General features: G+C 35.1%; 1 protein-coding gene across 3 annotated transcripts in view; it reads right to left on the bottom strand.

Annotated features, from left to right (window-relative positions):
- METTL15 (methyltransferase 15, mitochondrial 12S rRNA N4-cytidine) overlaps positions 1–25,598 on the bottom strand; it is a 191,744-nt gene that overhangs the window by 94,003 nt on the left and 72,143 nt on the right. For all 3 annotated transcript variants that reach the window (XM_058546180.1, XM_058546179.1, XM_058546178.1), the window contains exon 3: positions 13,476–13,612. In XM_058546180.1, the coding sequence (XP_058402163.1) occupies positions 13,476–13,612 (137 nt within the window). The remainder of the gene's footprint in view (positions 1–13,475; positions 13,613–25,598) is intronic.

Below are 25,598 nucleotides of genomic sequence, written 5' to 3'. Positions count from 1 at the left end.
AGTTTTAGTGCAGAAAATCCTACACTGAGCCTACACATTGCACACAATATGTTCCTTTTAATATACTTGCTAATATGAAAAATAATTCTACAAGATACAAAATAAGTAAGGGTGTTAATATAAAAAGTATTTTCTAAATTATTCTATGTATCCTGATATCTTTAATTATTATATGATAATTTAATGTCATATAGTGTTGACTTTTCTTTAAAGGAAATGATTAATTTTATCTATAGGAGTTTGACATGCCAAATCTGAATTTTTCAGTTTCAGTGAAAGAAAAACAGACTAGCATTATTGGAGAATGGAATAAAGTTTCTTATAATATACGGTATCTAAACACCTTTTTCTAATGGGAATATATATTTTCCCATGTACAACCTCAGTGTGCAGGACTTCAAGTGGAAACAGGAGTGATAACTAGTCTCTCTATAGTAAAAGCTGGTAATAAGGGCTTTGAGCTCATTGGAAGGTATACTATATCTAATCAGAGTTTATCTCCTAATATTTCTTAATAAATATTAGTGAGGAGGTGAATCTACAGTTAGCCTTTTAATTCTCTCTAGAACCTAGATCTAGACTAACAACATTATTTCAAACAGTGGTTTGGAGATTTAGAAGGGTTCTGTTTACATTGCGAATGGAAAGCAAGATAAACTCAGCAAATTACGTCTAATTTCTTCTCCTACACTTTTGATGCAGAAAGTGGAAAAATCATCATCCATTCATTTATCCATCCAACCATATGACATTAATCGAGTATTACAGAATTTTGAAGGTACAAAGTCAGGTAAGACAACAGCCATGCTTTAAGGAGCATATAATATATGGAAGTAAATCAACAGAGCAATGTGTTAAGAGCTTGGATAAAGGTTGCATGGGGTGTGATGGAGAACAGAAGAGAGATATTAAATCAAACTGGGAGAGTCACTGATGATTTCTCAGAGGGCGTAGTGCTTAGTCTTGAAAGATAAGTGGTGTAAATAATGCTCCAAGTAAATGAACAGCAAGTAGACATAGACATAACACAGTGAGTTTATGCAAAAGTAGTTTAGTATTTCATGGAGGGTATGAGGAGACTGGTGTGGAGTCATAGGAGATGAATCTAGAGAAAAGACAGAGGTCAAATCCTCAATGCCTCCTGTGGTAAGCCAAAGAGTTTAACTTTATCTGGAAAGCTATGGTTCATCATTGAAAAGCTATAAGAATTTTACCATGGAATAAAGCTTGCTGTATAGAAGTGTTACTTGAATAGTTCATTTAACTTGATCAGTGATATCCTGTTATTACAGACATTTTAATTGTCCTATGAAATGTCCATAATATGTCCTATGTAATGAGTACTCTTCCTTCTCATAAATATTTGTAGTAATGGTATTTTATTTAAATAACATAGAGTAACTTCTTCCATGCTATAAAAGCTTATTTCCATAATATCTAATACTTTTGGGTCCTAACACTCATTACTCTCTATTATAAACAGCTGTTTAATATCTGTCTTTCCTGATAAAGCTGGAAGGGATGATATTGCTCTTTTTATCCAGGTATATTCCCAGAATTTAGTTTAATATCTGCTCCAAAATAGGGTTTCTTGAATTGAAATAAATGAGTAACAAACAATACTAACAGAGAAAATAAGAATAAATATTCCTCAAATAATTTAAGTTTGGGTTTAGAATACACTTGGTATTTTCCCTTCCAGGAGAGTTACCTACCTGATCTTATTAGTGGTTTACTCGTCTATCTAGTAGAGAATGAACTCTCTCTTGTGGTACAGGGACCTTACCTTGGGCTTCTGAGCGTTCCCCATGCCAGGCTACTTCCCGATACACAGCAGGCACTACAATGAATGTTGAATTGTACATTAAATTTAAATTGTATTCTCTCAGAAAACAAGAATAAAATACTAAAGTAGATAATCCAATTCAGCAGCTGTTTGTCTCAGTTTTGCTTTAAATATCAGGCAAAAGTGAGCGTGTAGAGAACAGGAAGATTATACATTTAATTATAGAAAACTTATTTTTATTTAATTAGTTTATGATGTTAGAGAAAATACAACTATTGTTTTCATTCTTTTAATAACTGAGAAGCCCAAACATAAAGGGTATCACTAAAATTTTTGCATATGTAATAAAATATGTCTCTAAATATGTATTGTTTACCCAAGATAAAATAAAATGAAGTCTTTCTAGGTATAGTCATTCTTGTGCTGAACAAGCTGCTATTATTATCCTGGGACCATATGGATATGTTCAAATGACGTACGCAATAAAAATGGATTAAGTTCATGAAGAGGCAATTCATTTTCTCATAGTTATCACAATATGAAATATCATTTGCATTTCAAATATATACATACATGTTGACTTCCATGAATCAGTTTTATAAACTTTTAAGTCAAATGTTCTCAGTGAAGAAATAAATCTATAGTACCACTTGGAAATGGGTATAGAGGTGTTAATTATATAGGTCTATAGTTAAGTTTGTATTGTCAGAAAACAGAAACCAAAGAGTTTACTTAAAATAAATGCTTGCAGACTCTCTCTCCTCATGCCAATAATAAGTTAAATAATCAATAATAAGAACTTAAATCTACAGGTAATGAAGACGACTCAGGAATCAGCCTTCCAGAATTTTCAGGTTTCAGAACAAGAAGACACCTAAAAATTAAACCTTGGAAAACCTTCAATCTTTTTTAATCAGAAAAAAGTAGCTTCTGGGAAGCCAGCAGCATATGAATACAGAAGAAGGAGAGAGCCAAAGAACAGAAGATGCACAGGAAAGGTCTCTGATTGGTTGATGACATTAATAAAATAGTAGTTATTTTGGCCTGAAGCCAAGAATTGATAGAGCAATCACAACCAATAAAAAGTAAGTCTGGGGGGAAGGAAGACAATGATATAGCTCAGTAGAGCAGTGTTTGGAATTGTGACAATATTTGCACTAACAATGGGAAAGAGAGCCTATAATAAAATGCAGAGGCCAGAACACTTTGCAAGGTGAAGGAAGTTGGATGCAGTGTCCCATACCTCAAATCTTAGACCAACTCCGATCTGTGCATGTTAAGGAACCAAGCAGCTAGAGACAGGAAATAAAAGCCAATCATCATCTTGGTACATGCCAATGAAACTGCAGACTTAGAATAATGACAATAATTAGTATAATTACATATTATCTTATGCAATAATTATTATAACAAAGCAACTATAGCTAACATTTATTAAATAATTTTGTGCTAAACAATTTAACTACATAATCTTATTTAATCCTCATAATACACCATGAGGTACATATTAACAATACTTCATTTTAGAGATGAGAATAAAAACTCAGTGAAGTTAAGTCACTTATCTAAAATCCCACAGCTAGAAAGAGGCAGAACTAAGATTCCAAACCAAGACTATTTGATTCCAAAATCTAGACTGCTTCCCTACCAATGGGGTAGACATTTGTCATAAGTCAGATCTAGATGAATCCAAAGGGGAAAAATACAGCTAGAGATAAAGAAGGTTCAGAGACCTTGTGAACCTGCAAAGTTTCTGGCAAGAAAAAAATGGCACATCCAAGCAGGGTAACTGGAAAAAGTTTAAAGAGGCTATTTACAAAGGTCTGACTGGTTTAAGGAAGGTCAAAAAGGGATGTGAGAGGCACCCGAAGCTAAGAGGTGAAGACGCAAAGGCAAGGAGTGGCACCTGAGATCCCAAAGAGCCAGAGTTGCATCTGGTAGGAGAGGCCTGGGAACAGTCATCTTTGAAGAGGAATGTGGCCACTGCTTACGCACACTCTGACCTCACTCTCCTCTGCCTCTACTTGCTGCCAGAGCCTCCCATTCTCTGAACCCAACCAGAAGGCAGAAGACAAGGAAGGCAGTTAATAAATCCATAAAAGCCTTCTTCCAGGGATCACTGTGGACAAGGGTGGAGGGAGGACCTAGGGGCAAATGGAGACTATCCAGCATACCTAGTAGGAATTCAGAAGAGTAAGGGTTGACTTAGAAAACTGAGAAAAGCAGTTCATTTGGTAAACCTGGGATAAGGTACTTCTCTGAGCCTGTTCATCATTCCTTCTCCAAGGTACTATTATAGTCCCAAGTCAGGAGAAAAGTTAAATTATTTTCTGTCATACACTATAAATGTTTATAACTCTTACTTTGAAACTCTATTCCACTTCCCAACCATGTGTCCTTCTTCCTAGTCAGTGTCTATATTTCCACATTCTAGCTCATTCATTGCAAGACAATTAGGCAAAGTACAGGTTAACAGACAGCAGTTTTCAGGGGGTTCTAATTCTCTAGGCAAATTGGGGTTTCCAGGCAACAGGATCCTAGAAAGTATAATTGTCATCTACTTCATTGGTTTCTGTTTTGTTTGAACCATAACCAAATACTTTTTAACTTCCATATACATTGCAAGCACAGAGCTTGGTTCTAGGGATATGGACACATTAGACAAAGTTTCTGTCTTCAGTGAACATTTAGAACACAATATGAATAAATACAGAGAATGTAGCCATATAGGACAGAAGTTTTCAAAAAATTTTGATCAAGATACATAGTCAGAAATATAGTTTAACAGCAATCCCACATACAAAAATACAACATATACGTGTATATATGTATACATACATATTACTTTATTGGAAACAATACTGAATTTAACCTCATGTGATGTACCATGATATTTCCTATCCTATTCCATTCCATTCCCTAAAATGCTGATCAAGACCCAATAAAATGATTTCATGACTCACTAAAAGGTGTTCTAAGTCTAATCCTCACAACATTCTTAGAAGGTAGTAGACAAGGAATTATTACCTTGTCTATTGTTGTACTATTGTACCTTGTACTATTATTACCCCCATCTTAAAGATGAGGAAACTGAGGAATAGAGAGGTTAACTAATTTATCCGAGGTTTTACAGTGAGTAAATGGCAGAGTTGGGATTCAAAAAAACAGTAGTCTGGCTCCAGAGCTATACGGTGAAGGAGGAAAAGAGATTCAAGTTGCCACAACTTAGGGAGAACTGAAGATCCTCACTGCTGACTATACACAAGGGGTGAGGGAAAGGGAATGGCTCAGTGAGACTAGCGCCTGGGCTCTTGCATCCAACAAATGAGTGTATGTTCCCAGGTGGTGCCATTTCCCTAGAGAGGAAAACCAAGTGGTGGAGCAGATTCTGGAGGAAATGTAATTACTGAAAGTCTGTGAAAATGCAAATACTCTGCAAGACTTGGGAACACAGCAGGATTGAATTTACTTATTCCTTGTCTCCTTCCGTATATTGGCCAAGTCAGATGAGTGGGAATTCTTAAAGGGTCTGTTAAAATTTACTGTCACAATATTAACTTCAATTTTACCTATAAACATGCCACATAATTTTACCTTGGAATAAACTATTTTAACCTTCTAGAATCCCATTAAAACCAGAAGCTAGGGATCATTAAAGCAAAGTAGAGTTTCTAATAGGAGGATCAAGAAAAAGAAAATCTTCAAGGCCCAACAATCATCAGCTTTCACATAGAGTGGCAATTCCTAGCCTTTTAACTGGTCTCACTGAATCCTTTCCAATTTTACCCTCCTCCAACCCATTCTTCATAGAGTGGGCAGAATAATCTGTTAAAAATGCAACTATGATCATGCAAGTTCCCTGTTTCAAACACTTTGTTGCCGTCCCTTTGCTCTTAAGATAAAGTCCAAAATCCTTAACAAGGTCCTGTCTGATCTGGCCCTAGCTTACCTCTCTAGCCACTCCTCCTCCTCTCCCTCTCACTCATTCACATGACTCAATTTACAGTCCCTTTAATAGGATGTTCTCTTTCTTGCTAAAGATCTTTGAATATTCTGTTCTTACTATTCCAAATGCTCTCTCTGACTCCACCATCCCTCCCTTTTCATCTAGCCAACAGTCACTAGTCTTTCAGGTCTTGACTTGAATTCACATACTCAGGCAGTCTTTCCAGATGTTCTAGACTAGATTAGAACATATTGCTCTTAGAACATATTATACTCATCCTTAGCTATAATCACAATTGCAATTAAATCATTAATGGTGAAATTATCTATTTTCCCTATCTATTTTCTGCTTACGTCTTAAGCTTTGTGAAGGCACGGACTATATATCCTAATCCCCTTGGAACCACCAGAACTGTCAGACTGCCTGAAAACTACTTAGTACAATACATGTTTTCTCAAGCCTTGGAACTAAATGTTCAGTAAACCAGAGAGTCAAGTACTTTCACCTCCCCAAACACCTTCATCTTGCAAGGCTGTTATCCCTTGGGCAAAGGTTATATTTAATAGTATTCAGTGGGGGAAAATACAATATCCTGTTTTAGTAATGTTTGTATTACAAAGAAAGTGAAGAGGTGACAGACCATCACCAATAGTTCAAAATGGTTTAGTGAATTTTTCCAGGCTGTCTTTTTTTCATGCTTGTTTATATTTATAGAAATTCTTTCATTTTGACAGTGCATAGCAGAACTGACCTCCTATGGTTAGTAAGATTAGTAACAGCTGCGTCCCATATCTAATTCTAGCAGTCTACATTTTACGTAGGTAGAGCTGTTTAAGGTCGTATATTCCTTTATATGATTTTTACACTGGCCGTGGAGACAAAATGCCTGGCTTTGAGTCCTGGCTCTGCTAAAGAATGTGACTAAATTGCTTCCAGTATAATACTACTGTGTGGTAGAAAGAACACAAGCAGTGAGCCTGAAGCCATGAGATCTAGATTTGCCTTTGCCCTGGCTTCCTGTGTGAATTTAACCAACAATAAGAAGTAGTAGCTTAACAGGAAGAGAAGGTAAATGGTAAACTTCAAGTGCTAGAGAACAGACTATACCACTTAGAACTGATCAGATTATAGGGGTAAATATACTTGTAACTCTCCAATTCAATGACCATGGAGCAAACTTGAATAGAAAAGATGGAGGCCAGTTATCAATACCTATTTAATCATCTCTGAAAACAAACAAAACAATGGAAGTTCAAACGGTATCAATAACTAAAAATGTTCCTTAAAGATGTGGCAGAATACAAGAAAAATATCTCTTCTTACCAAAGGTAAGACTGGACCCTGATTCAAAGCAGTGGAGCCAGTTAGCTAAAAGGTTTACAATGTTCCATTTACACCCATTGCCTCAGAGACACAAGAGAGCACCTAAAGGAATCATTTAAACTGTGTAGATAGGAACACTCTGAGGCTACTGGGGCCATTTTACCCTGCCACCTCTTCATACCCAGCCACCAATACCTTTATTACTACATCCATTTAGGGATTACAATTCATATAATGCAATAACACCAAGGGCAGAAAGAGATAGGTGCTGTCAAAACATGCCCTGGATATGAAGAATCTTTCTAGAATGGAAAGACTGGAAGAGCCACAGAAGTAATACATTATGGGAGCAGTAGCTTTTATGAATTGCATTCTCCAGTAAGAATAAGAAAATAGAACTCTCCTCCTATTGGCAGGTCCTAGAAAAGGACTCCCAAATGCTAAAATTTTTGCAGTAGGAGACTATGTACCTCAAGTAATTTTCTAGCTTAAAATCTGAAGCGAAGATTCCAGTCCCACATGACTGAACAATGAGTAAAAGTGAGTGAAAGGAGAATCTATACAAATTGTGAAAACTACACACATAAATACACAACCTAGATGGGGCCTATGAACAGATCCTGGAAGAGAAAAGAAAGAGAACTTTGTACTCAAGAAAGATACAGAGGGGCTGGCCTGGGTGTACTGGTTATGTTCGTGTGCTCCGCTTTGGTGGCCCAGGGTTCACAGGTTCGGATCCCGGGCGCTGACCTACATACCGCTCATCAAGCCATTCTATGGCAGTGTCCCACACACAAAATAGAGGAAGACTGGCATGAATGTTAGCTTAGGGACAATCTTCCTCAAGCAAAAAGAGGAAGATTGGCAACAGATGTTACACAGGGCCAATCATCCTGTCAAAAAAAATACAGAGCAAATGCATACTGTTGAAAAGGATTTATTACAAAAAAAACAGAAAAGTTTAGAATGCATATACTCCATACATTTCAACAAAGTTCTGCTGACTATGAAATAAAACATAAAAATGAGATGACAGAACAAGAGGAAATAAGAAGGAATTGGCAGAAAAGAACAGGTCAACAAATTAAATAAGGTTACAAGGAAAGATAACTTACAATAGCTGAATTAAAACTTGAACAAGAGGCTACAGTAAAAACTATAGTCAACACTGTAGAAAACCAAATCTGTACACATAGAGTAAACTTGAAGAGATTTCCCAGAATACTGAGGCAAAGTGAAAGTAGCAGAAAACACTAACAGAGGAGATGAAGGACACGTGGGACAGATAACTCCAACCAACAACCGGTAAGTGCTCATGAGCTAGAACACAGGAAAAAGAGAGGGCACAGGCTAACAAAGAAGCTCCTCTGGAGGGAAAAGGCCTGAGCCGTTGGCCAAGACTGTCCAAATAGGACATGGAAATTTAATGAAAAGAAACCAATTAGTAATATTTCTTAGTGAAATTTATGATATGAAAAATGTTCAAAGAAATACATCTAGTATGCATCCAGCCTGGGGATGGGAGGAAGGAGTGAGAAACAGATCACCTGGGAAAAGAGAAGACAAACTGGGTTGACCTCAGACTTCTCCACAACACTACATGTCAGAGGAAAAAGAGCAATATCTATAAAATTCCCCAAATGCTATACTAAATCTAGCTGTTGCCTATGTAAAAAAGCACGAGTAACAGTCTCAGGTAGACAAAGGGAGAGATGCTTCCCTTTCACATATTTATTAAAAAACTACTTAAAGATGTAATCAATTGACTGAGACATGAGCTGACATAAAGAACTCAAAGTGGAACTTGTAGTATTATAAGAAGGCTAGTGGGGTGCATTGAAATGAATTAAATGGATTTAAGTCTAAATTATTTTAGATAGGACTGCCAAACAATGCAAATGCTAATTAATAATTATCATAATAGTAGATATTATTGTCAATAGTCCAAGATAATATTTTAAAAGCCAAGAAGTGGGGTGGGAAAGAAAAGGAAAATAAAAATGAAAGCATTAATTTCTCACCTTACGGGGATGATTAATCAATAAATATTATCTTATTTTGCATACTTAACAATAAAAAATGTTTAAATACTTTTAACTTAAAACATACTAAGATCAGCCAGTAGTAAATTAAAAAATAAAAGGTATGTCATCAAAATCACTAAAAAAAGGCAAAACCAAATATGTATATTAACATATATATTAACAAAAGAAATTTTAAAAGCCAAAGAAAATTTCAATAAAACATAAAAATAAAAAATATAAAACAAGATGACAGAAAAAGAGCAAGCATATCCTGATTTAATTAGCCCTTTATAGAAAACATACTCAGATTTGTTTACACAAAGTACATCTGCTATTTGTAGTTTATAGGAAGTATATCTAAAATAATATAGCATAGAAAAATTTAAAATAGCAGTAATATGCACATGGATAAGACTATATTAGAATTAGAATTCTGGCAAATTGCTATATTTACATGAAGAAAATACTCTACAACCAGTAAAATTATTCTTTAAGATAATTTAATGAAATATGAATGTGCTGATAATATATAAGTAGAATAAAATTTTGTAAAATATACATGTATGCATACATGAATGCATATACATATATAACCAAAATGATTAGAAGGAAATATACCAAACTGTTAATATTGGTGGTGGGATTACGAATTATTTTAATTTTCTTCTCAGTACTTTTCTATATTTTATTGTTTTAATTATGAAAAAATATTAATGAGAAACAAAATACTGGGATAAATAGAAAGATGCATCATGCTTCTGGATTGGGATGCAGAATAATAAAGATGTCAATTCTTTCTAAATTAATTATGTATTTAACAGTTGATAAAAATGGTTTTTTAAACTTGGCCAAAGTGTTCTAACATTTTATCCTAACATAAAAGGATAAAAAGCAACAATACCAAAGAAAGTTCAAGCAAGAAACAGCACACACAATATAATGAAATAGTGACAATTAAAAAGATGGAATGAAAAACACGAAAGCATTACTACTGACCAAGGTGGTAGAATTTTAAATGTTTAATTTTTTTCTTTATAGTTTTCTATATATTATAAATTTACCCTAATGAGCATTTCTACTTTTATAAACTGTGAAAAGAACAGCTTATTACATTTTTATAATCTTCTTAAAATTACAATCAAATGATGAAATCAATTATGATTTTTTTTTTCTTTTTACATGTCTATATTCTCTAAACTCAGTATACGGAGCACATATTATTCCTAAATTCAGAAAAAAAATTGTTTCAAAAAATTGTCTTCCCACATCCATCTTCGACTCTGGTAAAAGTCAGCCAACACCCCACTGCTCCAATTTAAATGCGTTTCTTCTTGTACAGTCTTCAGAGGCAATGGGGGAAAGTCTGTTTTCAAACAACAGGTGATTTGACATGTCATCTTTTCTGTAAGAGCTAAAACGGGTTAGCCTAAAATTCAGCCTATCTATGAATTGCTTAGTTCTCTGTGAAAATGTTACTTTCTATTTTTGACTTAGTTTTGACAGAGTAAAGAACATGGGATTTTTCAGGAGAAGCATTAAGCTCCTCTTTGACAACAGCAAAATAAATAAATAAATGAAAGAAATTAGTATATTTCCTCAAAAGATGTTCACATTGAAATGGCAAAATGTTTCCTTTATTTTGCACTTTACAAGTGTAATTACACATATATTTTTAAGAAGATAATCAATCTACCTAATCTGTCCATCCTTCCAAACAACCCCATCCATCCATCTGTCCATTATCCTCAGAAATAATCCCTAGCCCAAATTTGTGTTTTTCTTTCTCATGTATATTTTTATATTATAACTACATATGTAGGTATTCATAAATAATAGATAGTATTGCTTGGCATTTTCTACTTTACATGCATAGGCAGAGATGTGATCCTACAATCTCTGGGTTTGTTTTTTTCAACCATTATTTTCCCTTCCTCCACACATCCCCCCACCACTAATTCCTTCTTTCTCAAATTCTCCATGATCATATATACAGACAATGCCTACACAAAGTCTGTAATATACAAGCCTAAGGATATGTTTCCTTAGATATTGACTCTTTTCTTTAGATGGGATAAATTCTAAGCAGGTTATGTATATTTTTTAATATTGAAAGATCTCCATGAAAAATGGATGAGTATTCTTTTCCCTGTATCTTCACTTTCAAAACTGTTATGTCTTTCCAGTCCAATAAGTGTTAAGTATTATACCATTATTAGTTTAATTTCATTTCCTTCATCACTGCTACTGATGTGGAGCATCTTTTCATACCTTAATCTTCTATGAATGACCCTTCTATATCCTTTGCCCATTTTTCAAATTGGATTTTGTTGCCTTATCAATTTTGAAAGAACTCTTCCTATATGATAAATATTGATGGGGTTCAGGACATGCTACCTCAGAATAAGGCACCTTGACATACTGAATATTTTAAACTGAAGGAATTTGAGAAAGAGCACATGCAGGAAGAACTTTCTGACCTTCCCCTGAAGCAGGTCACAAGACCCTCATGTGAGAGAGGCATTCCCTATACCTGGAGGAAAGAAGCCTCCTTATCTCTGAAGATGAAGGGACAAGGGGAATGGGAAGGAATGGGCTTGGCTAAGTTTCTCCCAGCTTACTACACTTACCTCATACCTTTTGTCCTATCTTGTTTTTCCATAACTTTCCACTCTTCATCAAACCTAATATAAAAATTCTCAGGTTTAACCATATCTTCGGAACTTCATTTCCTTGAGGAGGCTCTTGTGTCACGTAAAACTTATATTAAATAAATTTTTATGCTTTCGTCTTGTTAATCTGTCTTTTGTTGCAGGAGTCCCAGCTGAAAACTTAGAATGGTAGAGGAAAAACATATTTTTCCTTCCCTACAATATCAATCCTTTTCCTATCCTCTATATTACTAATATTCCTAAGTTACATTGCAGAATGACAGAGAAAGTTGTAAAAAAACAAAAAGTTAGTACCATGTCATTAAACCACATCCTCATATTTTTCTTAGAAGAAAATAACCTAGGGTCAAATGGATTTCCAGGACTCCATAAACCCTGTGAGCTTGCAAACAGAAACCTAGGTATATTTATTTACATTTTTATTAGGAGAATTAATCACACTGATGGATTTGCAGAGTCTCGGCCCCAAGAGAGGCTGAAGAAGACTATGCTAGATCAGTCATCTAACTTCTACCCTTGGTCTGTGATGACACTTCCCCAGGGAAGCACTTTTGCTACCTCACCACAGAGACCTTCTCATTGTTGGACAGCTACAACTAGTGAAACTCTAGTTTACAGCAAGTCCAAATGTACCTCTGAGATTCTCATCTATTTTCTTGATTTCAGTCTCTGCAACATGAGAGAATAGAACAATTCCCCATTCGTGAAAATAGCCCTTTACATATTTGCTGACAGTCATCTTAGCTCCAAGATACTTTTCTTTTTCAGGCTGATGGCTTTTAAACAACATAGCATACGAACATAACTCACTAATTCAAAATTTTTCTCTAAAGGAAGATGATTTCACCACTCGTGAAGACAATACTTTATATCTTTAAAAAGTTCTACAGTGGGGCTGCCCTGTGGCTTAGGAGTTAAGTGCATGCGCTCCGCTACTGGCAGCCCAGGGTTCGGATCCGGGAGCGCACCGACACACCACTTGTCCGGCCATGCTGAGGCCGCGTCCCACATACAGCAACTAGAAGGATGTGCAACTATGACACACAACTATCTACTGGGGCTTTGGGGGAAAAAAGAAGGAGGAGTATTGGCAATAGATGTTAGCTCAGAGCCGGTCTTCCTCAGCAAAAAGAGGAGGATTAGCATGGATGATAGCTCAGGGCTGATGGAAGGAAGGAAGGAAGGAAGGAAGGAAGGAAGAAAGAAATCTGCTTTGCTGAAACTTTAAAAAAAAAAAAAGTTCTACAGTGAAAGCTCACTAATTCTGACAGAGGGATAGATTGCTCTAAATTTACTTGTGAATTTCAAAAAGAATTCAGGGAAAACAATTGCATTATATTGATGTATGTGACCTCACGAATTCTGCAGAATTCTCACATACTTCACTAAATTCTTGGAAATTGTAATTTATAAAATTCCTTAAAAATCATTTTTTAAACTATGGGTTATTTGTCAAAATATTATTCGTGGATAGATTTCAACATATCCTCAAATTTTAGCCAAAAGTCATTTTTGTATTCATTCTTATGAATTCAAAAAGGATAAATGCAGTAATATCATTATTTTAAGTGATACTAAAACATCATTTACATTAATTCTTTTGGGGAAAAAAATACATGTGGAGTGAAGTATAACATCATTCAAGGGAGAACAAATTCCAAGATGGTAAACAAAGCCCTGTAAGACTCAGCACCAAAATTAAATAATTACACAAGAATATTACTTACGGATACAATTCTGCAAGCTGTTCAGCTAGTGCATAAGCTGTTGGGTCTCTGTCTAAGGCATACAAAGTAATATTTGACTCCTTCTGTAGAATGGCTCTTGTGTGTCCTCCTGAACCAAACGTCATATCTAGAAAAATCTAGCCAACACAGAAAATTACCATTTAGTATGAACAAAAACTTCTAGAAGCACATAATGATTTTCAGAGCGGATAGCAAAATAGAAAAACAATTATAATTGTTTTGCCTAGAATTCAATTTGTTACAAATGAGATCTGGATCAGTTATGAGTGATCAGTGCAAAAGAAGTGGTCAGAGCATCAGTAAAATGATAATCTCTGGCACAGCCTGGCCAGGTCAAGACAAATTCACATTTCTCTCCATGAGGTCAAACTAGCCGCAGCATTGTGTTGCTAGCTTTTCAATGCTTTCCAGCACCTGGCTGGTAATGATATTTCCAACAATTTCTCATCATTTGGAGATAGCTTACAATTAGTATGGCTCATTTTTCTCAATTTCTCTAAATGCTTTATATTAAACATAAAGATATTCAAGAATACAGAGAGAGAGAGAGAAAGGGAATATATCTGGCAATAAATAATCACAAGATAAATCTTTAAAAATCTAACTTGGAAAACTGACAAATTAACAAATCTGACCTGGAAAAAGCCCAAGGATTAAGTCAAAACACCTGTGGTAAATTCTAGTTTTGCCACTAAGTAGCTATTTATCTTTGGGAAAGTCACTTAAAATTCCAGTGTCTTTAGATTTCTCCCGAGTTTAAAAAGAAAAATAAGGTCTAGACCAATATCTACCTAATTGGTAAGGTGAGATATAATTTCTCATCTAAACCAAGACACTTTTGAGAGTGAAAGATTTGCCAGTAATAATTTTGCCAGGACAACAGGATACAATGTACAGCAGTGCAAATCTTTAAATGCTTGGATCATTCTAGATACACAATAAAGTTAACTGGACATGAATGTACTTCTTGGCTATTTTAGTTGGCCACACTATAAAGAAAATAGTCAGGTCACAGTTGGGCAAGAAACCAGACCAGAACCATAAGAAACATATGTGTGAACAAATTAATTGACTGGCAGATTTGGAAATCAAGACACCCTCAGCACATCCCCTCAAAGTTATGCTCTTAGTTAATATGCGCTTTCAATTAGCTTCACTGGTATGAAAATAAAAACAATTATTCCGATAATATTGAATAGTCTGAAAAATAACATACATTATAGCCAGACTATTAAAAATATTTAAACATACAACTTTTAAAAAAAGTTCATGTGTACATTGAACAAGAAGGGAAATTCCTATAATGGATTTGAACATTGCCCTGCCCTGAATGCTACAACTTATTTCAGGGAGAGTGGTCAGAAACAGGGCACAATTATGCTTTGATTTCTTGCTACCAGCTACCATGCTGAGTCCTGTCCTCTGATCAAGTCCTCAGAAAAGTTGGCCTGCTATTCAAAGAATAATATGGAGGAAATCTTCTGATCAAACTGAGAAGAGGAGGGATGTAAAACATAAGAGAGATGTAAATGTTGTAAAAATGTACAAGCACTGCTTTTGAACGTACATGTGCTAGTATAACTTAACCTTGCACCTATTTCTGTCAGCACAAAAGGCATGGCTGCACCTATTTTTCACCATTTTAAACAGTAACTTTAAAACAAACACTTAGAGTCTTCTTATTCTTTGGATAGTTGTTAGGAGTAAATACTTAAATCTCAACACTGAGCAATTTCCTTCCTCAGCCTGTATACTTATTTTATACATCAATGAGTAGGTAAAAATCTTCCACCATACCTTACCTCAGTTTGAAAATTGATAGAGGTTTAGCATAATTTAAACAAAGAACTTTTCCCAGGCAAAACCATAAACCACTTTCTTGTTACACTCAATATCAAGTCTTGCTATAACCCTGGATTTAAACTAAGAGTATATCAAAATAATTTGCATATGATTACCTTATCCTAAGCCACGGAAGTCCCAATCAATATTCAAAAAGAAAAATCCTCACCATTAAAAATATTCTGGAAAATGTGAGATGATGATTATAATTTACATGATTATTTTTTAATATATCATGATTACGCCCTTGGAAATGTACTGACAATCAAGGAAGTTTCCATATGAAAAAAAATGATCTATTATTACCAGTCAAGTGTAACACAAAGCAAAAAGTGGGAGACAAATGGGATTTATGAAATTAGAAGCGAAATTCATCATATGTCCCGGGTTAATAAGTGATTGGAGCCATCAGCTTTCATTTTTAAAATTCTAATATACATTTCTCATCAAATATAATAGTGACATCTGGGCCTCATGAGTCACCCAGCATTACAACTGAAAAGAGAGCCAACTAGGTTTTCCCTTCTCCTGGGTCATTAAATTAACATAAGACCATATATATATATTTTGTGTGTGTGAGGAAGATCAGCCCTGAGCTAACATCAATGCCAATCCTCCTCTTTTTTTTGCTGAGGAAGATTGGCCATGAACTAACATCTGTGCCCGTCTTCCTCTACTTTATATGGGATGCCGCCACAGCATGGCTTGACAAGCAGTGCATTGGTCCGCACCCGGGATCCGAACATGCGAACCCCAGGCTGTGGCAGCTGGGAGCGTTCACTTAACCTTTGCACCACGGGGTGGCCTAAAACCGTATTTTTTAATTTGTACAAGTTGATAATAAAATAAGGAGTCTGGACAATACTTTTGCTTAACAAAAGCACAAGAACAAATAAATCTGAACGTTTCAAAATAATCCTTCCACGGGTCTCGTTCATACATATATTCAAACATATATCTTATGCTCCAAACATATATGGAACTCTTTCTTTAAAATTACCTGATACAATTTTTTTTTAACCTATACATATAAGATCACACTAAGCTAGTAAGTGGCAAATGCAGGAATTGAAAACAGGTATATCTGGCTCTAAACCCTGTGTTCCTTCACATACCACTCTGCCTCTACATTAAATCGATAAAGCCTATATTTGCACACTGCTTCACTGTTTACTGAGCATTAATGTTTTCCTACTTGATCTAACAAAAGCCCTGTAAGGGAGTATGGACAAGTGGCATTATCCCCATTTCTACAAAAAGAAAACTCAGGTGCAGAGAGATAATGTGATTTAATTAAGATCATATAACTAGTAAGTGAGGGAAAGAGAACTCTAAACCAAGCCTCACCTACTCTAAATTCTGTGCTCTTTCTGAAACAAAGAAAGAGAGAAGGGAGGGAGGAAGCGAAAGAAAGCAGTAAGAAAAAAAGTGGATGTCATAAGAAGGAATCATGGCAGGGATGGCTTTACAAAAATTATGTGAGAAAAGTTTAGTTTTTTTATAGATCACTCATTCCCACTTGAATTTAGGCTCTTGAAAACCATGTCTTTCTTTATCTTTGTGCAACAGGGTAATTCCTGAGATATATGTGCTTCTCTCTTTCCCTCTCTCTCTCTTTCTCTCTTTCTTCCCCTTCTCCTCTTTCAAGCAGGTGCCTAGGTATTTAGAGATTTAGAATGTACATGGCTTGAGGATTTTTACATGGCAGAAAAAAAAAAACTTTCTCTTTCCTATCTTTTGAAGACAACCACTTTTCTATCTTTTAGTAAAAAAAAAAAAGCTCAGAAAGACAGAATGCTAGTTATCCTGGGTAGGTAGTGTCTTTAAGGAAAAGACAGAAAGATTTCTCTGAAATTGAGTAGAAGAGAGATGGAAAAAGATGGACAAATTCCAGGAAGGTGCAGGACCAATGAAATGACTGACAGGTGATAAGATCTCAGAACAGGTGGCTGGATGATGAACTGAGGGAGGATGGACCCTCAATCATGGGGTTCCCAGTGCTACCAGAGATTGCCCCTCATGGCACAGAAGCAGCAGAACCTTTGGTCCTAGACGGTCTTCACAGGTTAGAACAAAAGGCCTCTCAGGGGAAACTAAGTATGGCATAGGTAAGCAATAGGATGCAGGGCCTCTGCACAGCTCTGGATGGTGTGTGGGATCAGGAGGATGACTGAGATTGATGGCTTCTCAGCACAGGGAGATTGGGGCTTAGAATCAAAATGAAGGTGATTTAAAGAAAAAAAAATAAACTAGCATTTGAGGGAGAGGATTTATAACTACAATTTTTCAACTTTGTCTCCAATTTAATATGGTAGCATGAGTGCACAGTAGTAGGTGCTTTGTATATACAGTATCTAGTGATGTGATATGAAAAAAGATGCCAGCCTTCCAAGGTAACTATGATAAAGATGGCAACATTCATTTGTGAATATGAATTCAGAAATACTCTTCAAGATATAAGACTCATTACCACAGGACCACATATGATAGTCACAAGATGTCCAACTTAGGAGTCATTTAACATCAATGTATTCCTAATATTGCAAATTGATTCACTAATGAACAGAACTTTTTCAGAACATTAATAATGATCTGTAATTAACAGTATTATATAACTCTATAGCACCATGATTTTATTTGCTGATCAGTTTACATTTGAAATGAGAAAATGAACATTTCTTCCTTTCGGTTAGCTCTTTTAATCAAATACAACTAAATGACATTTTATCCCCATGGTCTTCTAAATATCACAGAAATGATTAGGTTCTACTTTTCATGATGATAAGTCGCACATGAACCATTGAGCTCCAGCTGTGGATCTGCTATAGATGGGGTACAGACACAGAATTCCTGAGTTCAGAGGGACAAAACAGACTATTTATCCCACCGCCTCATTTTACTTATGAGGAGACCAAGGCCCGAAGAGGGTAGCCGGTAGCTAGTTGAGGGCAAAGCCAATTCTAAAACCCAGATCCTGGACTCTCTCCACTTCATTTCATAATACTCCCCATTGAAATTACATAATCACACTGAAATAAAAATAATTGTTCTTTGAAAAAGTATTTTTTTCTTAATATGAAGATAGATATATGAGGGAACTTTGCACCTTAAGCCTCCAACACAGTTAAAAACAATCCCTGTTCTACCATTCTAATTTTTTTTTAAGACTTTATGAAGATAAAACTGTTGAATTAAATTTCAAAGACAATTATGTTGTATTTGTGGCCTGGTATAAATGTTTGCCCATTATGTGTAACAGCAACTGGTGAAGACTGACTTTTTGACAGATTTCAGTTTTCAAATTAATCTTGAAATTAAAAATAAAAAATTAAAACACTTAAAATCATAGACTCACAGGTGGTTAGAGCTAGAAGGACCCATAGAAATAATCCAAGTTTAATTGCATTATTATACACTGCTCCCTCTTTCTAGAGCTTACCTAGCACTACACTTTTACACCTCTCAAATGTGATATTCTTTAAGAGTCAACTAAGGCTGTTCTCTGAAGGGGGAGATTGACAGAAATCAAGAGATTTGCCCAAGATCATCCTGCATAGATTAGATAATTAAATGATTTTTTTTCCCAATCCAACAGTTCTAATCATTGAAATTTTCACACTGGAACAACATTGTTAAAATTGGACATAAAAACATTTTTAGCCATCAACAGTACTAGGGCAGATCTTCCAATTTCATTTTCCTAAGGTTGATTAGTCATTTCCAATCTGTGCAAGATTTTTAATAGTAAGTTCTCATCTGAATTCGGAAACAATATGGCCTGGTTTCACTTTAAAATTTCTTCCTATGAATATTTCCTTTTCTGGCAATTACTAATTTTGAATTTTTAGAATTAAAGTGCTTTTGAAAGAATTTTAGTTAAACTTCACCTATTTGCAACTAGTTTCATTTTGAAATACTGAAATGTGTCAGGCATGTATTTAACTTTCTGAGTTTTTTTCCAGGAGGTAATTAAATTAAAATGTATGGCATTAATTAATAATCTGTATATTTACTGAACATTCAGTAGAGATAAGGCCATAGGAGGTAATACAAAGACACTGAGTTATGGGCCTTCCAGTTTGGTGAGGGAATTTAGAAATGCACACAAATAAACTACTAGTAAAAAGAAATCCACAATAGAAGAAGAAAGGCATATATAACATTTTACAAGGGGTAAAAAAACAGTTATTTATTTTAATCAGTAGTAAGATGGATGAAATTGGAGTAGGTTACAATTCAGCTGGGCCTTGAAAGCTGGGCAGAACTCAAGAGCTCACCCTTTCTTCTCACTCTCTCATACTCTTCAAGTCTAATTAGTTACCAAGACCTGCTGATTTTACCATATAAACATGTCTCAAATCTTTCCACTCCCATTTTTAATTCAGGCTCCCATATATCTTTGCTTTACTATTGCAGTAGGCTCACAACTCATATCCATGCCTCTAATCTCACTTCTAACTCTTCTTGCTACACTGTTAACAGGATATCCTCTCTAAAATAAAATTGTAGCATGTGACATTCCTATTTAAACCCCCTCACAGGCTCTCCAAAGCTAAACGATAGAGTCCAAACTTCTGGCCATGATGGATAATATTCTTCATATTCTGGCCTCTGCATTTCTTTCCAACATCATCTCTCACGACTCTCAGACATGAATTTTACAACGTGTTCTAGTCATACAGAAGTACGTGCAATTACCAAACATGCCAAGCTGTCTCATGCCTTCTCTCCCTTTTTGCCTTGTTCCATCTCTCTCAAATTTTCTTCTCAAACAATTATGAGAATCCTAATATGTCCATAGCTCTATTCTAAGAGTTGGAAATACAACAGTAGAACAAAATAGACAAGGCCCCTGCTCTTATGTAGTTTTCAGCATGGAGGTCTTAGTATCTCTAACACACTGTTCTTTCTTTCTAGACTACGGCTCTGGGAGATGCTCTGAACATTTGTGCCCCAGTGCCAAACAATACATGACACACAGAATATAATCAATAAATACCTGCTGAATAAATAAATAAAAACAGAGAATTAAATCTTAGCAAAGGCATAGACATTAGAAAGAATATGTCATGTATAGAGAGAACAAGTTTGCCTGGAATCCAAGATTTATTAAAAGAAGAGGGTGCAAAGGAGAAAAGACAAACAGGGAGAAATCAACAACTTTCATGTATGTGCCAGAGACTGTGTTATTTGTTGTGATATGTTCCCTGTCTTAATCCTCATAGTGGCCCTGTGAGATAGACCAACTAGGAAATAATGCTGGAGAAGCAGTGTGAAGTGAAATTGTGGCAGTCCTAAAAGGCCAGGGCAAGTAATGTACATTATGTTTGCTAGATAATGAACAGCTTTGAGGACTTTCTTTTTTTTCAGTACAAAAAAAAAGAAAGAATAATTTAACTGACAACAGTATTAGATGGATGGGAGGGTGTGAGAGCATAATGGTGACCCAGTGTGGAGGATGCAGGGAAGAAGACACAAGAGCCTGCACTGGCGACAGGATGGAGAGTACTCTAACAACAATAACAATGCACAGTACAGATAGTAAAGGCTCATTTTATGCCAAACACAATGTTAAACATTTTATCTGCATTAGTCATTCATTTTACACATAGGCGTAAACACACACACACACACAGGTAATTGAATGTGATTCTCAAAACCACACTCTGAGGCAAGTTACTAATATTAGTATTACTATTTTACGAGGAGAAACAGGAGGTTTAGAGAGAGTTAGGTAAATTGTCTCAGACACAGCTAATGAATGGTGGAGACAGATTTCAAAAACAATTCCGTCTCCTGAACCTGTACTACTAACTACTTTGCCTTTTTATAGAGGGAGAATAGACTAATTTGATGTGCTGAGTGGAGAAGTGACAGAAATAAGAAATCATCACAAAGTATACCATCTGGGTAACTAAGAGAACAGACATCGTTTATTATGCATTTATTATATGCCAGCACTCACTATGCCACACACTTTAAAAACATGATCTAATTTAATTCTTACAACAGGCTGTATGGTAGACAAAATAATCCCATTTTACAGATTAGTATATTGGAGCCATTTACTTAGGAAAACATGAATTGGTGGTACCATTTGAGATAGAGGCAGAAATAAGATAAGCAATTCTCTTTCCTCCCTTCCATACTGCACTTCCATCCCCTGACACCTCCCAGTTATGTTAGAAAGGCCAATGGACAACTTCTTACTCCAAAGAGAGAAAATGGAAAGTATGAGAAGATGCAGGCAGCCTGATAGGGAGAACAAATAGGTTTAAGAATTTCATGTGGGAATGGAATAACTCTTTGTAGTAAACTTGAAACAGTGAAGTGAGGGGCACTGCTGAGCAGAGATTTTGAAGAGAATAATAAAAAAAAAAAATTTGAAATCCACAAATGTAATAGGGTCAATTACAACAGCATTAATCCATAGTGGGAGCAAGAAGTTTGGTTTCCAAAAATGCTTAAAGAATATTAAGTTCTAATTGTATTTTTAAAAGCTCATCCTAATAAAAAAACATTGATACATTTAAAAAAAACACTAAATAAATCAATTTTGTTATATTATGCAGCCTTTGGGAATATTATGCCCGCCCCTATCGCAGCGTACCTGGCACACATTTACCAAAGGCAACAGAGGGGAGCCCCTTCGATGTAATTAGTGAGGCAAATGTTAAGAGAGATGAGCTAGTTATGTGGACACAATATGATATGATGTGATATGATATGATACATGATATGATATGATGGACATTCTGACTGAAAAAAATCACTAGAGAGAGTTATCTGTAGTATAATGTCACTGAAATGTTTATAATTGCTAAGGCAAGCTATTGTTCTACCATTGCGTGCTGAATCACTCAAGACTATCACTGACCTCTCCCAGACTTTACTTATCTTTTCTGTCTAATCTGTTGACAGGTACACATTCGTCACACTGATGCATTTGTAGACCTGAAATAAATTAGAACATAGAACTGTGAACATAGAAGGCCACCAACTTTATAGACAGCTAACATTCTGAACAAACATTTTTGCTACCAAACCCCTTGATTTATTATGGTCTTGTCAAGCTCTGTTGAGTATCTGTCTGCTACGTGTTTATTTTGTTTCATTTGTAACTATTACATGGGCTTATGTAAAAGGAAAAAAAAAGTCTCAAAAGAATATAAAAGTTATACCACAAACAAAACAATCAATGCATTACAAGAAATTTATCTCTTTTCCCATTTTATCACAAGTATTGGTGTTACTATGGTGACTCATTCTGCCTAAATCTGCAAACATTTCATCTTGTAGGATAAATTCCATCCTATTCACAAAAGAAATCTTTACTTGTCATAACAAAACTTTATTCTCCTCTTTATAAAGTTTATAAATGTTCTTAATTATATTAAAGAATTGGAGTCATATTCATCCTTCATGGTGATGAGTAGCTTTTACTCTTATCTGTAACACAGGATGAATTTCAATCTTAAGTCCCAGCCACGTACAAGAGACTGCCACTTGATCTGCTTGTAGATACAACAGACGAATTAACACAAATAGCCAAAAATAATATGGCATGGGTGCTCTCAGTAAACTTAATTTCACAGAGGTCTCTAGCCAAGACAATCAATCTGTCAGCATCTTTTTCAATAAGAAAAATAGTTTTTATCTACACCATCAGTTCTTATAACATATTCTGGACATATTTTCCCATGAACATTACACAACTGAGAATGATAGATAGGTATTTTCTTCTAAGAATTATTAAAGATATTAAATATATAGATTGTTTATTGTACTTGAAAAAATAATGTGAAAATAATGCAATACTAAGCTCTTTAATCAATGTGTCCAGCAAAGGCTCCTTTCAAATTTTTTTGTGGAGGGGGCACAAGTCATTTTACTGATGGCAGTTTCAATATGGTTCTAATATTAAATTCTTATCAGCATTAAAATAAAACCAATGATGGTAAGATTTTCTATTATTTGGCCTCCAAATAACATTAATTTTACACAAATCAAAGCAGACCAACATATATAAGTATGGTGTCCAATCCACTGTGTATATATGTGTGTATATATATTTGCAGACACATGTATGCACGTGCACGCACGTATACAAGGGCAGGTGAGTAGGAACTTCCATATTCTTTAACTTGATTAAACATATGACTCAAGGTTGGACAAGTTTCAGACTCAGAATAGGGTATAATACACCATCATAAAATCCTTGTGTGGAATAGATGTTAGAAAGTAAAATTTAAGGAGAAAGAGTTTCATAGGTTATTAAGAGAGAAAATAATTAAGAAAGTGTCTTTAAAATAATTGAAAAATAATTAGAAGCAGGTTCAATAAAATATCTAAATACTTTTAGAACAAAATGCCTTTGTGACTTTTAAGTATTATGTGAATTGAAAAATAAGATATAAATGAGATAGCAGGGTGTAAAACAAAGAGACCAAAAGTCAAAATATCGGTTTCTTGGGGCTGGCCTGGTGGCGTAGTGGTTAGGTTTGCGCACTCTGCTTCAGCAGCCCGGGGTTCACAGGTTCAGATTCCAGGCGCGGACCTATGCACCACTTATCAAGCCATGCTCTGGCAGCGTCCCACATACAAAGCAGAGGAAGATGGGCATGGATGTTAGCCCAGGGCCAATCCTCCTCAGCAAAAAGAGGAGGACTGGCAACAGATGTTAGCTCAGGGCTAATCTTCCTCACCAAAAAAAAAAAATCTGGTTTCTGGTCCAGAATCTATTATTTAATTGCCATAAAATTTGGGCAAGTTATTTAACTTCTCTGCACCTCAATTTTCTCATGTGTAAATGGAGATAAATACACCATCCTAGTCTGCATCACAGGGTTCCTGAGATATGCAAATAAGACAATATGTACAAAGGAGATTTGAAAATGGTATAGTGCTATATAAATAGTACGATTAATAAAATGCATTATAATTAAGAAAATAATTATTCACAAAAGGCCTAAATTCCATAATAATTTATACTAAATACAAAGGTAATGTAGTGTACAAAAAACATTTCATGGCTTCTGAATTTGAAGAAACACTAACAGAACCTTCAGTTGGCACACTGTCTTTAAAAGGAGCCGCTCAATAATGTAACATTTCTAGAGGTAGAAATTTCAAATGCAATAAAAACCACTAATAATATACCTGAAATAAGACAATTTCATAATTAGTCTGATTTGCCATATGTCTTAAAACTAAGAAAACACCTTTGAATTACCTTTTAATTCAGGCCAAATTGAAAAAAAATACAGCCTAGTAGATGATAGTTTAAATACACACTATTTAAAAACATATTTTAAAAAAGTAAATATTATTATTACTTTTATTTTTCAGATATTAATACCTTTAAAGATTTTTAGTATTGCCCTTTATAACTTTATCACACTACTTATCATATTTTGGAGTCTTCCCACCAGGAAGACTTTATACAACTTTCAAAGTGAACAGTTGACTCAAAGGAAGCAAAATTCATACTAAAATCAATTAGCTAATTATCTTAACAGTAAAGTAAAAATTGTGCACTTATTGTAGAAATTCTACGTGGAGAAAGACTTTTGGAGTGTAAATTTTATATGGAGAGACAAGAAATTATAAAATATACTCCTAGTTTCCTGGTTTCCTAACGGGCATTCAGTCCACTTGGAGAGACCGAACATATATCTATGAAACGATTAAATAACAAGAAAGAAAATTCCAGACATACCAAATGCCATTGTATAATTACACGGCAGTATTAACAAAGAGTAAACTACATTTTACGGGAGCAAATAATACTCTATGCAGTTATGGTCTGAAGAGTCTCCTTCATCAAAGAAGATGGCCCCAAGTCAAACCTGGAACATAACTAGCTAAGAATAACAGAAACAAATGTGTTCCAGGGCACAGGAAAAATCTAAAACAAAGGCAAAGGAACATTATTCTTGAATCATTAATTGATTTAATTGTATAGAATACAAGATTTGCAATAAGAAATAGAATAGACCAGGTTGAATGTTAGGTTGTTTAACCTTTCTGAGTCTGCTCATTTAGTTACAAAATGGAGTAAAAAACACTGACCTCACAGTGTAATAATGAGGATTAAATGAATTTATGTGTATAAAGTGCTTAGAATACGTCCTGGCACAAAGTTAGTGTTCAGAAGAAAATAACTACTACTTCCACGGACGAGAAGCAGGAGAACAGCTAAGAGCCCTCGGAGTGAGAGGACTTGCACTAGGACAACAACAGACGGGAGAGGGAGGGCCC

The sequence above is a fragment of the Diceros bicornis genome, chromosome 7, assembly GCF_020826845.1.
Source record: "Diceros bicornis minor isolate mBicDic1 chromosome 7, mDicBic1.mat.cur, whole genome shotgun sequence".
Lineage (NCBI taxonomy): Eukaryota > Metazoa > Chordata > Mammalia > Perissodactyla > Rhinocerotidae > Diceros > Diceros bicornis.
This window is presented reverse-complemented; position numbering and strand designations above follow the sequence as displayed.